Here is a 16,022-nt window from a genome sequence, read left to right on the forward strand (position 1 = left end):
AGTATTTGAGAATGTTAGAATCGAGGTCATGGTGCCTTGGTTATTCCTAGTTTCTCTGTCTTTGGGTTATGTGTTTGGAACGGATCCATGTAATTTAATGGAACTTGGCATGAACATTTTTTATAAGAACTTTTAAACACACTGTTTTTATATCTTATCCAGTTTACTGAATTTGATCATTACAGATCACACCTTTTACTTCCTGTACTTTAGATATGTTTTCTATCAAATTATTGTAATTTAAATTCACAATTTCTATCGCTCTCTTTTTCAGCTGCTTGGAGACTGGGAAGCTCAGATGAGGAGAATAATAAAAATGATTGCAGGTGGTGGGCTTTCTATCACAGGGTCACACACCATGTGTGGGGATTACCTGTATAGTGGGCATACAGTCATTTTAACACTCACCTACCTATTTATTAAAGAGTGTAAGTATTACTGTATCTACGACATTATGAAGTAGCAACAAAGAATCTTGGGAAAGGTGTAGGCCAGGGCTTCTCAAACTTGATCCTGGGGACCCCCTGTGGCTGCTGGTTTTCGTTCCAACCGAGCTCTCAATTACTTAACTAGACCCTTAGTTGAACTGATAATTTGCTTAATTAGACCCCTCTACTTGTTTCCAACACTTAAACAGTTGCAGTTCAAGTTACTTATCAGATGTTGTAGCTAACTTGAAATATGCAATTGCTCAAGAGCTGAAAACAAGTCAAAAGGTCTAATTAAGCAAATTATAAGTTCAATTAAGGGTCTAGTTAAGTAATTGAGAGCTCGAAAAGCTCGAAAAGCTCGGAACGAAAAGCAGCAGCCACAGGGGGTCCCCAGGACCGAGTTTAAGTAGCCCTGGTCTAGGCTGTCACAGATAGTGAAGGGCAAACTGTTTTGTTGTTTTTTTATTTTTTTATTTTTAGGGCATTAGTAACACATTGACCACAATATAGCTACAGCTGCTTTCATGCTTCATTCTGTTTTCTATTTAAATGTTTTTGCTTGAAAACAATAAATCTTGGGGTAGCCACTGTTTTTTTTATGAACCAATTATCCTGCATTGAAGCAATTAACCTTACATTCAAAAGCCCCTCTTTTAATATGAGCTCTTGTCCAGGCTGCACACAAAGTAGGAAGAAAAGGTGCAGATGGTTCAGTATCATGTTTAATACTAGTGAAATCACTGCCATTGGCTATCATTTAGTGTGCCCTATAAGTATCATTAGTTATATAGATCTAAATTCTGCATCAATAACGGTTTGAATAAGTTAATGTTAACTTGTTAAATAGGTTAATAGAAAATACAACTGAAATTTCATGTGTAAGCGTATCAGAGCAGTAATTGGACACACATGAAGAACTTGTTAACTCATTACAATCTATCAAACTTTTTTAAAATTATTATTATTTTTTTTTTAAAGTTATACTTATCAATTACATGCATTAGCTGTCTCAATTGGTTAAGGCAATTATCAGTATAGAAGTAAATCTTTCGAGCTTATTGTGTAATTAACACTGCTGCTTCACTTTCTTGATGGGTGGAGATGTTTGTAAACCTTTTTTTCCTGTGACTTCCCTTCTCAGATTCTCCCAGGCGGTTCTGGTGGTATCATTGGATCTGCCGGTTTCTCAGTGTTGTTGGGATCTTCTGTATTCTGCTAGCCCACGACCATTACACTGTGGATGTGGTGGTGGCATACTACATCACTACTCGACTTTTTTGGTGGTACCACACCATGGCCAATCAGCAAGTAAGTGCTTAAGAATGAAACCTCCTGTTTTGTGATTCACTGTCCATGGCAAGTGGTAGCATCCCTTGACACCTCATTCTCTAAAAATCCAAAACAAGCAGATTTAGATCTGACGTGGACTGGACAGTAAATTATATTTTACAAACATAATCTTTACAAACGGTTAAAATGCCATGTAAAGTGGTTTGCACTTTTTAAAATGCTTTCTGCATAGTAAGGCATGTTTTACAAGTATTAAATACACGTATTGTCTAGAGAGAGCCATTTTTATTATTATTATTATTATTTTTTAATACAGTTATAATTGAGTAAATTTAAAATCTGCTTCTCCCACTTTTTCTTCATTATAGATACTAAAGGAAGCCACCAATACAAACTTTTTTTCCCGGGTCTGGTGGTACAGTGCTTTCCAGTACTTGGAACAGAATGTCAGTGGGATTGTACCTCGCAACTATCAGCTGCCCTTTCCATGGCGAGCGACCCCATTCAGTAGAAACGTGAAATATACTCGGCTGGACACATAACGATGGCAAGAGGACTGAAGGACTGCCCAGTTGGCTCTGAAGTCACAGCGGTATTGGGGATGATATGGAAAGACCGCCTGAAGTGCTACGATCTCGCCACGAGAAGATGCCACAGTGAATTCCTTGCTAGTCCTTAGTGTAATGTTCATTTTTGACTTGTTCCAGTAAAACTGGTCAGCACTGTGATTTTTATTTCCAAAGGATTTAGTTTTTGGACAAACATTTAGAACATGCATTGTGCAGTCATTTGTGTTGATCAATTTTCTGTTTTGCCATTAGCCAAAACCATGCTTCTTTGTAAATCTGTCAAGTTTTAAATCCTGATTTTATTAAGCGACTAATTTAGTCTCATTAATCTTATCTGGATAAAAATGTGGTTTCTTTCCTACTATATAATGCTTTTCATACAAGGCTCCCAGTGATTGGTTGTAAGCCTTTTCCAAGCAAGGTCTATACTATGTACAAGAATGTGTTGCCCTATAAGATCACAGTGTATTTTGAAATTCTGTGTTGTCAATGTGGCAGGCTTGAAATTTTTGTTGTGGAAAGTTTTTTTTTTTTTTATTTTAAACAATCAACCTTTTTTGTAAAAAGTGATTTTTCTAACGTATTTTACATGTTTATTTTTCAAACAAATGATGACTGATGTGTAAAGAAAATCAAATGGACTTTTAGATTTTTACATTTTGGAAAGAAAGCAAACGGGGGTTCATATGTTCTGTTTTCTAGTGCCTTTCTTGTATTGATTGTACAGTCTGTCGGTGGTCTCATTTAATGTATTATATATATATATATATATATATATATATATATAATATATATATATATATATATATATATATATATATATATATATGTGTGTGTGTGTGTGTGTACATTTTGAGGTATGGAATTATTTGGGCTTGAACAGTACAAAGATCTGTTAAGATGTACACAATGGCCTCATTTTTATTTAACGGTTGCTTTGTTGGTAAAATATTACAGCCCCAGTATATTTAAACATAGTGAATGTACTTATTTTAGCCTTGAATAATTTGTCTTCCTAAAATATTTATATCTCTATCACCTAGTAGCCATGATTGCAGTCTGCTAATATCCGATAATGTGTTAAACTATATCGCTGAAGCTCCAGTCATTTGTTGCATCGTTGTTGGTTTTTTTTTTTTTTTTTTTTTTTTTTTTTTTTTTTTTACTGTGTTGCAGTTGGAGACTGGGAATTGCACAGTGTTGTTGACCTTGTCCTTAAAACTCCAATTTTAATGATAGTGTCTTGTAATCTAAAGATACAACACTACTGACCCAATATATTGGCTCAGATCAATAGATTACAGCATTCTTAACTGATGTGCAAGGTCATTTTTAAGATTTGATACCGTGTTGTGTTGGTGTTTGGCTGCACTGTTGCTGTCAAATGTCCCTACCTCTCCCAGGTCCCTTTTCCATCATTCCCTCAACCGCTGTGACAACCTAATAAAGCACCAGCAGTTCACTTTTGCAGCACTGTAGACCTCTATAATGCTTCAGGAAAGGTAACTCCAATTGAAGCAGTAGGCCAGTAAACTAATCTTCTGTCTGCCCATTTGTATTATGTATTTTTTCAGTACATTCCATTGTCTGGAAAAAAAAAAAAAAGAAAACCAGTAGTGCCACCTACTGTATTATTCATGGTATTGCAGTGCAAGTCATACTACAGTGAAGTGTCTTGCCAATCAGTTTGACACACTATATCTATGTATAGTTTTGCATTTTCTTTTAAAATGTCATTTTTTTGTTTTATGAACACCTGGCTTTTATTTTGGCTGGCATTTACATAAATATTTTTAAAGGTGCAAGCTCAAACAATTATTTATTCTAAAACTTATTTAACAATTGTGTTTACCTTTACAAAAGACATTGTTTGTTGCTAAAACCAAATTGTTAACCGGTTGATAGTCAAAGAAAAAAAAAAATGTTCACAATCATTGAGCTTGTCATAGCTGTATGTACAGATACAATTTTTTAAAATATAAATAGAACAGAAACTAAAACTACAATGGAGCTACAGTCGTCACTTTTAACAAATTTCCAAATGACGATTTCTCAACTGATTTTCAGTTGCCCATGTTATAGTTGAGGGCAGTAATATTTCATTTCTTTAGGGAATGTAATATATTTGTTCAAATGGTGCATGTAGGTTAGTATTATGGGGGAGTTCTATCCATTATTTCCAATACCCAAAACAAATTAGTTTTTTAATGATAAAGTATATATGATTATTCTGTATTTTCTGTGACAGAGAAGTCCTTTTTTCAAGATTTTCTTTTTTGTGTGTGTGTGTGTGTGTATACACCAAGTGATATTTGTATTGTAAAACATCCATGGCGAGGGATGGATATTAAAATACTTTTACAAAAAAAAAAAAGAAAATCTTTATTTTTTTTCCAAAACAATTTTTTTTTTTTTTTTTTTTTTAAATAAACTAAAAGGGTGCTGATATCAAATAATGGCTAGAAATATTCTAAGACTGCCACTAATCATAAAGGAACCCAGTAGCTGATGTATAGGGTTTTATTACATTACTATAGGCACCATTTTGCTAAAGAGTTCCATTTTTGAGAACCAGTTTCACCAAGCAGTCTTGCAATGTGACCAACAGGCTTTCTAATTCCTCTGAACTGTACACCAAAGGCTGTTTCCACATTAAGTGGTCCACATCTGAATATGTCCTTAGCATGTTTCATCAAAATTTGATTAGAATTTGAAGGCGAAAAAGACACACTGCACTTGTCCCCCGGTTATAATGCACAATAATTTAAGATTGCCCTTATTACGTTTTTGTCACAAATAGGGAAGCCGGTCTCTAGATACTGTGTATACAAAACTAAAATGACCTACAGAAAGAGTGTTTGCAGATAGAATACATCTCTGTATGTACTGTGATCATGATGGATTCTATTAATTGTGTTAATCTTAATTTTTTTTTTCACAATTGGACTATTGGTTTGCTATATGCAGTACAGTATATGTGACATATGGATGTTGGGGGAAATGTACATAGGGATCCTTTGGACTTTTTGTACATATTCCTGAAATACTATTGACTAGATAATGTTGTGTTTATTTTAGCATATTATGCATAGTAAAACCAATTTAAAATAATGGTTTGCAAAGTAACATACTCCTTGTATCCCAGTGATAATAATACATGTAACAGCAATTCAAAATTTGGTATGCTCTACTGCCCTCTGGTGATATTTTATTTGTATCACAACCACACAAAATTAAGTTACAGTACATATGTCTTGCAAGTGTGTACAAGTTTAGTGTTTTTATTTAACTGGATAACACTTTATTGAACATTTAAACCATTCTAGATGGTTACTTCTTTAATGCAAATGGTTCTGTTTTACTGTTGCATCCAAGTTAACAGCACATTTACAACATGAATTGATACTGTATGTTTGGGACTTAGAAGACAATTCAGGAGCAGCCTAAATATTGAAGTTGACCTTACAATGTTGACAAAAAAAAAAAAAAAAAAAAAGAGTCTTGTGGGTCAAAGGTTTTGGGATGTATACTGCGCTGTTTAGATAATAAAAAATATACCCCATTAATTTGGAATTGGGAATGTGATTTCATGATTTTGTCAGATATCCAACACTTTACCCCTTGAGACAACATTGCATGTCAATATTCAAAGATGATATGAGTTGTTGATTAGATGTAACACAAATCTGATCTCTACAATGAACAAAAAATGTCTCCATAATTACATATTTAACATCTGTTGAGATTGTTAAACATCAGAACATGATAAAATGTACGAATGAGATGAGGCTATTCGCCACATCTAAGCTTGCTTGGTTCCTAGTATCTGATTGATCTGAGAACTTTGTCAAGTTGGGTCCAAGTGATTCTGACTAGGTAACCCCTTCCACACCCTCATCACTCTCTGTGAAGAAGTGTCTCTTCCTTCTGTCCTATCTCCACTTCATTTCTAACTGAGTCATTTGGTCCTGGTTTGTGTACCTCCCTGGTTCTGGTTAACTATGTCAAGTCCTTTTAAGATTTCAAACACTTCAATCATGTCTGCCCTAATTTTTCTTTGTTATAGGTTAAATAGATTCTGTTCTTTTAGACTATCCCGGGATTAGTCTGGTTGCTCTTAGGACTCTCTCCAGAGCTACATTGTCTCTTTGACACTGTGGTAAAGAGAGTGGAACACAGTACTCTTAACATGCAGTCTCACCAGTGCATTCTACAACCTCCTCATAATCTCTTTGGATTTGTACTCTACACCTTTGACTATATATCCAAGCTTTCTGTTTTGCTTTTTTGACCTTCAAACAATTAGTGCAATAGAATTGTCTAATCAATTATCGGTGAACCATGGTTACAACAATTTACAAAACTGATAAATTGTGCGTCCATACGCCCCAAGCCTAGTGAGAAGCCATCTGATGCCTCTTCCCTGATTGGTGTGAGTTGAGCAGACTGCACTGGGCCTGTTCTAGAGGTTCCACTGGTGAGTGTGCGTGACCAATGCGAACCAAGAGATACAAAACAAAAAATCTAGCCCAAATCCAGTAGCACATTCCTGGTGTACAGTTTGTATTGCTTTCAATGCTAAAATACGATCAAATATAAACTCAGGAAAGTCCATTAGTTTTATCTTATTATGACGATACGGATAAAATGAAAAACAAAAAATGATTTAAGCTCCCTAGGATGCTTGTACATGGAGTTTGCTATATTAATTAATATAACAGCAGGAGGGATCCACACGTTCTTCTATAGCTGAGCTTTCATAGTGGCAAATAACTCAGAGAGGGTTATATTTGTTAGTGTTGGCATAGGCATGGTTTCACAGAGACTGAGGCTAGAGGTACAAAGGATTCAGAAATTCACAATTTTCATTTGTTACATACTATATTCTATGTTACACGGCAGTAGTTTTTTTAGATAGTTCATATATATGTTGTAGCAATCTCGATTCCCGCAGGCAGGCGCCACACACAGGCGGAAGGCGGGCGTGAACCCGGGACCTCTTATTGGCATAGCACCGATACTGCTGTACAAAAGAGCCTGTCACCTGTCAGCCCTGCTGCTGCCTTCCCCCGTGCACGGTACAATATATGCAAAAAAACAACCGTTCTGTTAATATGCAACCTGCTGTGTTATTTTCTTCTCTCTTACTATTCATGTCTTTCCTATTATAAGTCTCATTCTAAGAGGGTTCTTGTGTTTATAGCAAGTGTGACTAATGTGGTTGGAATGTTTTACGAAACATAAGAAAATAAATCACACAATAAAATCAAAATAACAAACAGTAATCTTACAAAAAAAAAAGCAATGTTTGTTTGATAACATCTCAGATGTTAAAAAAACTGCAGACTATATATAAGGACCTCTACAGACAAGAAAACATGGTCCTGAGCAGCACTCACACTCACTGCGGGAGGTTATTCTCAGTACACCCTGTTCATTATCACCAGCAAAGGCTACATCAAACCATCCATCAACGCCATTGTAAATGGCATTGTAATGGCAACAGGCTACAGTAACTGAACCTGTAAATCACTTTACAAGTTCCTAAAACATGTTAATAATAGGCAAGGTGCTGATGATTCTTAACAAGGAATACATTTATTGCATTGAAATAGTGATTAGGTTTACTGTGGGTATGATGAGGCCACATAAAATCAGTGGACATTAGTAGCATTAGTTTTAACCTGTCTATAAAACCTTTTATAGCTGATTATAAACCTACCATTTGCTTGCTGGTTAATAAAATAAAATGCATCCTGTATTACAGGAGTCATTGGCTTGAGAATTTGGATGTATCATATACCTGACTTAAATATATGCAACTATATGTGGTGAGTAAAGAGTGGGACTGTAGACCAAAATTTTCTGCAAAAACGAGGAATTCAAAATCAGTTGACACAAACAAGAAAACCCTAAATCTTCAGTTATGGTATTTGCTACCTAATTCTTGAGACATGTTTCCTGTAGTCTAAATTATGTTGAGACATTTTATAAATGAAATAAGAATGTCCAATGCAAAGCTGGATACATTTTACTAACAGTTAACTAACTTTATTATTTTGTCATTCAAAGAGCATTGACATTGCCCATCATAACGTGAAAGCTGGGAGAATCTTTCTTAATAAAGAAGTGGAAAACAGCAATTTGAACAGTCCACATTCCTACCTTAACAACCCAGAAGAAGAGAGGAGGAAGTAAGTGGCTGCTGTGAGAAATACAAACTTAGAGCTTTAAAAACAATTAATCACTTTAGCATAACAATATTCCCCACAGGCTCCCCTGAACTTTCTTTTCTAGACCGTTGTTAACAAAAAAAATCACCAGCGAAGTTTAACAGTTAATGAATATCATACTTTACCTATTAAAGTATGAACTTGTCTTGGTTTTGTGGATTAATTTGAAGGAAATTTTATTGTTATTTTCTTCAGTTATCTGATTCCCAGTTACAGTTGGCTGAGGAAGACCACCAGCAGAAAGAGTATCTGGTATAAAAAAATGGAAATTGGACAGTGAGATACTGGCAAGGTCCTCAGTTTGCCTTTTGAAGCAGTAGAAGTAAACTTGAAAGCTAAAAATGTACAGTCATATCACCTTATCCTTCCAGCATTATCATACTTACAGTACAGTGTATATATATATATATATATATATATATATATATATATATATATATATATATATATATATATATATATATGTAGACAGGGAGAGACGATAGGGCTAGCAGAGTCAAAAGGACACATTGCCACATAATACAAATGCCATAAATTAGTAATGGAAGTGGAAAATGGCAGTTTAAATGTCGTTTGCTCTTGAGGTACGACAGAAAGAAATGCTTGGCCAGCTAATGTTTGCAGTTATATTAATGGATTCCTTTACCTTATTTGGCATTGAGTAGTGACATTTTTATAACTATCATTGAATTTAGGGTAAAACTTGCAAGTCAGCTTTGGGAGACAGCTTTGCTGCAGTCACTATAGATGGAGTCAGCGGCTTGAATTTTACCCAGGGTACAAAAGTAGGCTAAAAGTTAAAAATGTCAATGCAAATGAGTAATATCGGCACTAATCATCTATTAGCAATAGCGATTGGAGATTGTCTGATAGACAGATAAAACAGCACTGTGTATTCTGTACTGTAGTATTGAATCAGTCATGTTAGCAGTAGTGGCAGAAGCAATAGCAGTGTATCCTTTGTATTTGGGTCCACTGATTCTAGTGTTGTGTTTTCCATAGGGTCTGTAGAATTGGGATCGATTTTGGGATGGCATTCAGGGTGCACTTTTAGGTTCTCCTTCAAATGAAACCCAATGTGGCGTGTTTCTTTGCAGAGGAATAGACACAAAAAAGACAAGAAACTGGCATTGGCTAAACAGACATTAGACTGATCATCAGAATGAATGCTTTTACCTTCTTGTTTGTGAAAGCTTGCTAATTCAGTCTGTTTAAGTAAGGCTGTGTTCCTCTAATAGGCCATTTCCCTAAGAAGGCTGCATTAGCTTGCACAATACTAAGGTTAGCCTCCTTAACTGTATTACATGTACAAGGTTTGGAACATGAAAGCTCTGAATATCCTTGAATGTTACCAAAAACATTTGTACTGGTATCGTTGTTTCTAGGAACTGGAATCTCAAGGGAGTTTGGGACAGGTGGATGTTGTCATTGCTGGACTGTGCAACATATACACAAACTACATCGCCACCTATGAAGAGTACCAGGTAACCAGATCTTGTAATAATTAACAACTTAAAGGCAACTGTATTATAAAGGTATCCCTGTAGTGTTTTTCACACATTATATTGTATAGCTTTTGATTCTGTAACAATTATAAAATTAATGAAGCATTTTTGCTTGTTTATTAAGTCTGAAACTTGTTTACTACCATGTTAAGAGCCATCTAAAACTATTTACCATATGCCTTCAACTTGATCGTAATTTTGAAGTGGGGTTAAATTAAAGACAGTTTTAAATATGATACTGTATTAGGTTTTATTATAGCATAATACATTGTGTAATATAGTTAAACTACTAACAAAAGAATGATCAATCTTTTTGTACTGTGTTAGTAAGGCAGTTTACAGTTACTAAAAAAAACTATTTTAAATATAGGCATCTGACTTATTGTACTTCCCTTCAGCTGGGAATTGTAACCAAGCATATCTTTCTATTGCAGATCCAGCGCTATGAGGCTGCGTCAAATATTTACGGCCCCCACAGTCTATCAGTTTATATACAGCTGTTCAGCGGTCTGGCCAGAGTGATAGCTGAGGTAAACAATGACAGTATAGACACTGCAGACTCAGTAAGCACCAGAACATTACAGATAATGCAATGCTCCCCAGTTCACATCACCCCAAAAAGCACAACATACTCAGTTCAAGGTAAATGTACTATTTGAAGAGTGACCTACTTGAGGTTTAATACTGAAACCCTTAACAAATTATTCAGTGGCAAAAGGTTGGCCTTTGCCTTCCAGGGGTCACTATGGGGCTCCTGGGTGTGAACAGAGGATGCTCACTGACTATTCAGTTCTGATGGACAGTTGTGGTGAGGGAACAATTGCTTTTGATCATCTTAGCATGATTACACTTTCTAATAAAATATAATGCAGCAATTTTATTTAGAGGGATTAAATTCACACATGTGTTACCAGGGCCACATTCTTCCACTGATCCGAAGTGATACCTCTCGGAATACCTTACACTACAATCATATAAACAGGTGAGGTGAAGGTCGTTTCAGATTTTAAAGGCACGGATGCCTTTTCTACATAAGAAAAACATATTTATCTAAAGTCATAGCTTCAGAACAAGTTTAGCTAGACCTGCAATTTATAATATTTATCAACATCTTTCTTAAATTAAGTAAATATGTCACACTTTTAACTATTAAATATACATTTTGTTTCTATCCCATTTTAGGGAGAAGTGGTTGAAGTGACGTTTGTCACTTCAACCACTTCGTTTGTGGAAACCCGAGAAACTCTGCTGACATGGTAAGAGAAGTCTTAGTATTGTGTTAATATCTCAGTACAGCCAGTACATTTCTAAACAATGTAATAAAACAGAATATGCCACTGTGGCTTTATGATGAAGCATCATTTTTTTTCTTGTTTCAGGCAAGTATGAAATCATGACAAATAGTTGAAATGTAATACATACTGATGCATCGTGGGAGACTAGGTAAAAAGCACAAAATAGCACTGTGACAGAGTAGCCTCATGGCCCAGGCTGGTTACCGGCAGGAATTAGACCCAGAGACAGAAAGCTTCAGTTTTAAAGCGCTGTTGTGCCCTTTTATTTAACAAAAACAAACAGGAACAAATAAACAGGGCACGAGGGCCAAAATAAAAGGTTAAAAAAACCAAAGCAAAATACAAGCTTGGCATTTGCCTTCACTCTAAAGTTGCAATACGGTACAAAATCTCAGCACTCGCCCTCACCCTATAACTCCAGCAAACAAAGAATTTCTGGCTCTGTTTATACATGTGGCCATTTCCCAATTATCACTAATTGTGGAATGGCCATGCTTGTTATTGTTGGCAGGGACAGATTTAACCCCATCCCTGCCAGCCTTACATTCCTCCACACACACGCTATTTACATTCAGGGCTTGCACCCTGCCACAGAAACATTTACAACATAACTATACAGATTTAGTTTAAATACAGTACAGTGTATGCTGTATAGATACAACACATACACATGTAACACTGAGCTTTCTATACAGTCCTTTACAGTCATGGGATGGGATGGGACAAATACAGTAGTTGCAAATAATTTTTCTTTAAGGTCTCACTGAACCTACACATTTCAATTGAAAGCCAGTTAAACTTTTAAATCGCACAGTTAGGTTGTGCTGTGTGTGTGGGGTGGAGGAAAAAAACAAAACAAAACCCTCTTGTTAAAATTCTTTGATCTATTGATGTTGAGGTTTTAAACTGAGATGAGGCAAAACATATATGATGATAAATGACCAGTTAAAAGCCAATAATTCACTTTGAATCGAAAGCACTTTGCAGAACCTAATGACATCATTTAAAAGTGTCACCGTGTTCAAATTAAATGTCAGTTCCATTTTTTTTTTTTTTTTTCAAACCCTACATGAAGGTGTTGCACAATATTGTTATGCTTATGTGTTTAAAATGTGGATCTGCATTGGCCACGTGGAACTCATCTGTCTACAGATTAAAAGGTGACAATTTGTTTTTAATTGAAAGCACTTTGGAGGTTATACACACAGCACAACCTAATTGTGTGATTAAAAATTTAACCGGCTTTCAATTGAAATGTGTTGGTTCAGTGAGACAGTGAGACTTTAAAGGAAAAATATTTCTGAGACCTCTGTATTCGTCCCCCTTCCTCAATATATATATATATATATAGATAATATTATAGATATATAATATATATATATATTATATATATATATATATATAGTACTTGCTGATTACCAACTGGTTTTAAATAAAACAGCATACAGTGTAAAGAAACTATATTTACATACACTATGTCATAACCTTTAACTGCAGGGTCACACGGTGAACATCTTCAGCTTCTCTTAAGCCGATTTTCTGTACAACAAACTGCTCAGTTTGCTACTAGCACTGGAATCTCAAACAGGTGAAAGCTCACACATTTGTAAACAGCTTTCCCTGAACCCAGTGTGTTTGTACAGGGTAAAGGGTTTCATCCAAGTACAGGTAGAATGGGTTTGAAGTTCATCTGTTCCTGATTCACAGTTTGGCAATGGAGCATGGCGGTCCCTCTCTGGTACTGTGTGTTCAATCAGTTCAATGACCATCCACTCCCATTTATGCACTTTAGGTTGAAGGTCAAAGAAGAATACAAATACTGAACCTCTCACCAGACCAGACAACCACAAGTCAACTAAGTTCAGCAAACAAGGCTTGTTATGAAACCATCCCTGCTTTAGAAAGTGAAGCTGGCAGAGACAGTCTTACACCTCTGAGAGAAGAATGTTATTTTGCAAACATAATTGAAGAGGCTCCTTCCATTTCTTTCATAATTCTAAAATTAATTAATCATTTTAATAAGTAATTTTTGCTCTTCAGTTGTAATATTATTGCTTTTCAATTCACAGAGCACAAAAAAAAATAAAACCCAAAACACTTTGACGGTACAGTTGCTATCAAATAGAGGTCCAAATCATTCTAATTAGTAAAATATAATTCTCCAGATCTTCTAAAGAAAAAAAACATTTCACTCAGCTCTACCTAATGTCATTTTTTCCCACCTAATATACCTTGGCTTTATCGAACTCAGCCTTTAAATGTATTGTTCTGTTAGACATTTTAAATACACTAGGGTCCGTGTACATTCCGGCCAATCGTTTTTGCATTCTAAATCGGAAATCCAGAAAACGACTTGTTTTTCTATTTCAAGTTTTCATAAAAACCAAAATCGACCCATTTTTCATTTTCCAATTTCTGAGTTTAAAATACAAAAACTGATTCAGGCTTGTTTTCCTATTTTTCATATTGCTTTTTGCAACAAAGTATTCAAAATAGAATAATCTATAATACAAAAACTAAATGGACCATTAAAAAAAAAAAAGGCGTTGCAATGAGTGACTCCTACTGGCCAAATAGCCACATTGTATGTGTGCTTAAAAGACATGACTACAAATTGCATCGTCATAACAGCAGGTCACAGATTCGGCCGTTTCTGACTTTTTTTTTTTTTTTTTTTTTAAACGTCTTGAAGGAGCTAAATAATTTTTAAGATATTAACTATTGTGGAGTGTTTCCATGCTGCAGTGGGGGGGGGGGGGGGGGGGGGGGGGTTCTTTTGTAACAGAATATGCTGAAGGGTGGGGGTGAATTCTATTTACAGTATCGCAGTATGGCAGTTACTTCTTTTGTAAGAGCTGCAAACTGCAGGGAGAGAGGAAACGTTAGCATCTTACAGAGCTTGCCATAAGATCACTAAAGAGGGCTGGCACACTTTTATTGGTTGAATAGGTCTGCCCATCTTCCCATACATTAGTATATCTATCATTGCTTAAGTGTGTACCTGTTAGAGAAGCATTAACAGATTTCCTGTGAAATGTTATCTCTCCAGATATATGCTTGAATAAAGACTACTTTATCACTGACTCTTGGAGATTGATTTCATTTTTCTGCAGATTATTCAATTTAAAAAAACAAACAACATGAACATTTTTTTTGGGGGGGAGCCTGAATCCAGAATCAAGAATCCATTTTTGTATTTTAAACTCAGAAATTGGAAAATGAAAAACGAGTAGTTTTCTGGTTTTCCGACTCAAAAACATTTGGCTGGAAAGTACACAAACCCACTAGAAGGCCATCAAAGCAACTAACATGTTCATTGAAGAAAGACGTACTACCGAAACATTTTGTTATTGAATTTAATACATTTATTTTAGTACTACACAATCATGCTGCTGTTAACTGAAGACACGACTGAGCTGTGGTGAGCTCTATTTAATTTTTCAATTGAATTGGAGCATATTCTAGGTTCACAGCTATCCTCGATTTTGGCAAAAAGCTGTCTAGCCATACATTAGTGTGCTGTTTCCCTGATTTGAATGTGTATGCCAAATCCGTTATTTGAAAATTTCATTGTGTGCGTTCTTCACAGATTCCAATGGATTGAAGGGACTTCTTTGAGCAGCTTCTCAGTTGAGTAGCATATACCCAGCTCTGCTCATCATGGCACATACAGGATACAACATTTTGGTCATTACAAGGAACAACAATTGAGATCTACAACTGAAACCCTAGAGTAGTCTATGTCAGTGACTTTGATTGATGAAGTTGTACTACAACCCTCATGTGCTGTAATTCATTCTTCAATGCTTTCTGATTGCATTTTGTATCTAAGTGGATTCATACACATAATGGCACAGTAATAAGTAAAATCCTGCAAAGCATATTGTCAGTTCTATTTGGAAATACAAACTATAAAAAGATCATTGGTTTAAAACACAGATCCTGTTTTTCTACAGTTTCTACAGCACTGTATTAGATTGTACATTGCATCACATTGTGTTTTAGTCGATTGCTGGAATGAAATGTAATAGAAATGCCTTCAACTAAGGTAAAATGCAAACCCCTGCATCCCAGCTGAATGTACAGCTCTGGACAAAAGTTTTGCATTACCTAGAATTTTAGGATTTTAACTTTAAAAAAAAAAAAAACTAAACATAATTAAAATTTTTACTACAGTAGCTGCAGTAGGTTATAATGATTTCATTCAAGCACTATAGAAATAAAATAATAATTTAAAAAAACACAATTTTTTCAAAAGGTTTTGTGGTTTTGTTATACCAATATCATATATGCAACAAGTAGATTGTTTTCAACGTAGACTTAGTTAAAAAAAATATGTAGGCCTATGCATTTATTTATGTATTATATTTCTTTAATTTTAACAGCATTTTGGGTAGGTCATGTCTTGATCTATATGTGTTAACTAGCCTATTTTATTACGCAAACATTAAGAAAAACAATAATGCCATAACATTAAAATGTACACAAAAAACTAATGGTAAACTAAACAAAATCAGTAATTACAGGTGATGTTACAGGTGCAAATCGAAACCAAACAATTGAGTTTCGAATAAATCAAAAGCAACCAAAGGATGAGTGAATTACTCATACTTGAGAAACTTCGAGGCTTGATACAAGAGATTGAACAATACCAGGCAGTAAAAATGAAAGTTAAAAAAAAAAAAAGAAATGTATTCCA

The 16,022-nt window shown here is 35.1% G+C and overlaps 1 protein-coding gene across 3 annotated transcripts in view; it reads left to right on the plus strand.

Moving 5' to 3' along the window:
• Positions 1-5,856, plus strand: part of LOC121325582 (phosphatidylcholine:ceramide cholinephosphotransferase 1-like) — a 66,623-nt gene extending 60,767 nt beyond the window's left edge. For all 3 annotated transcript variants that reach the window (XM_041268328.1, XM_041268327.1, XM_041268326.1), the window contains exons 5-7: positions 275-428; positions 1,573-1,739; positions 2,090-5,856. In XM_041268328.1, coding sequence (XP_041124262.1) covers positions 275-428; positions 1,573-1,739; positions 2,090-2,263 — 495 coding nt within the window. In that variant the 3' untranslated portion in view covers positions 2,264-5,856. The remainder of the gene's footprint in view (positions 1-274; positions 429-1,572; positions 1,740-2,089) is intronic.
• The last annotated feature ends 10,166 nt before the right edge of the window (positions 5,857-16,022 follow it).

The sequence above is a fragment of the Polyodon spathula genome, chromosome 13 (genome assembly GCF_017654505.1).
Source record: "Polyodon spathula isolate WHYD16114869_AA chromosome 13, ASM1765450v1, whole genome shotgun sequence".
Taxonomy (NCBI): domain Eukaryota; kingdom Metazoa; phylum Chordata; class Actinopteri; order Acipenseriformes; family Polyodontidae; genus Polyodon; species Polyodon spathula.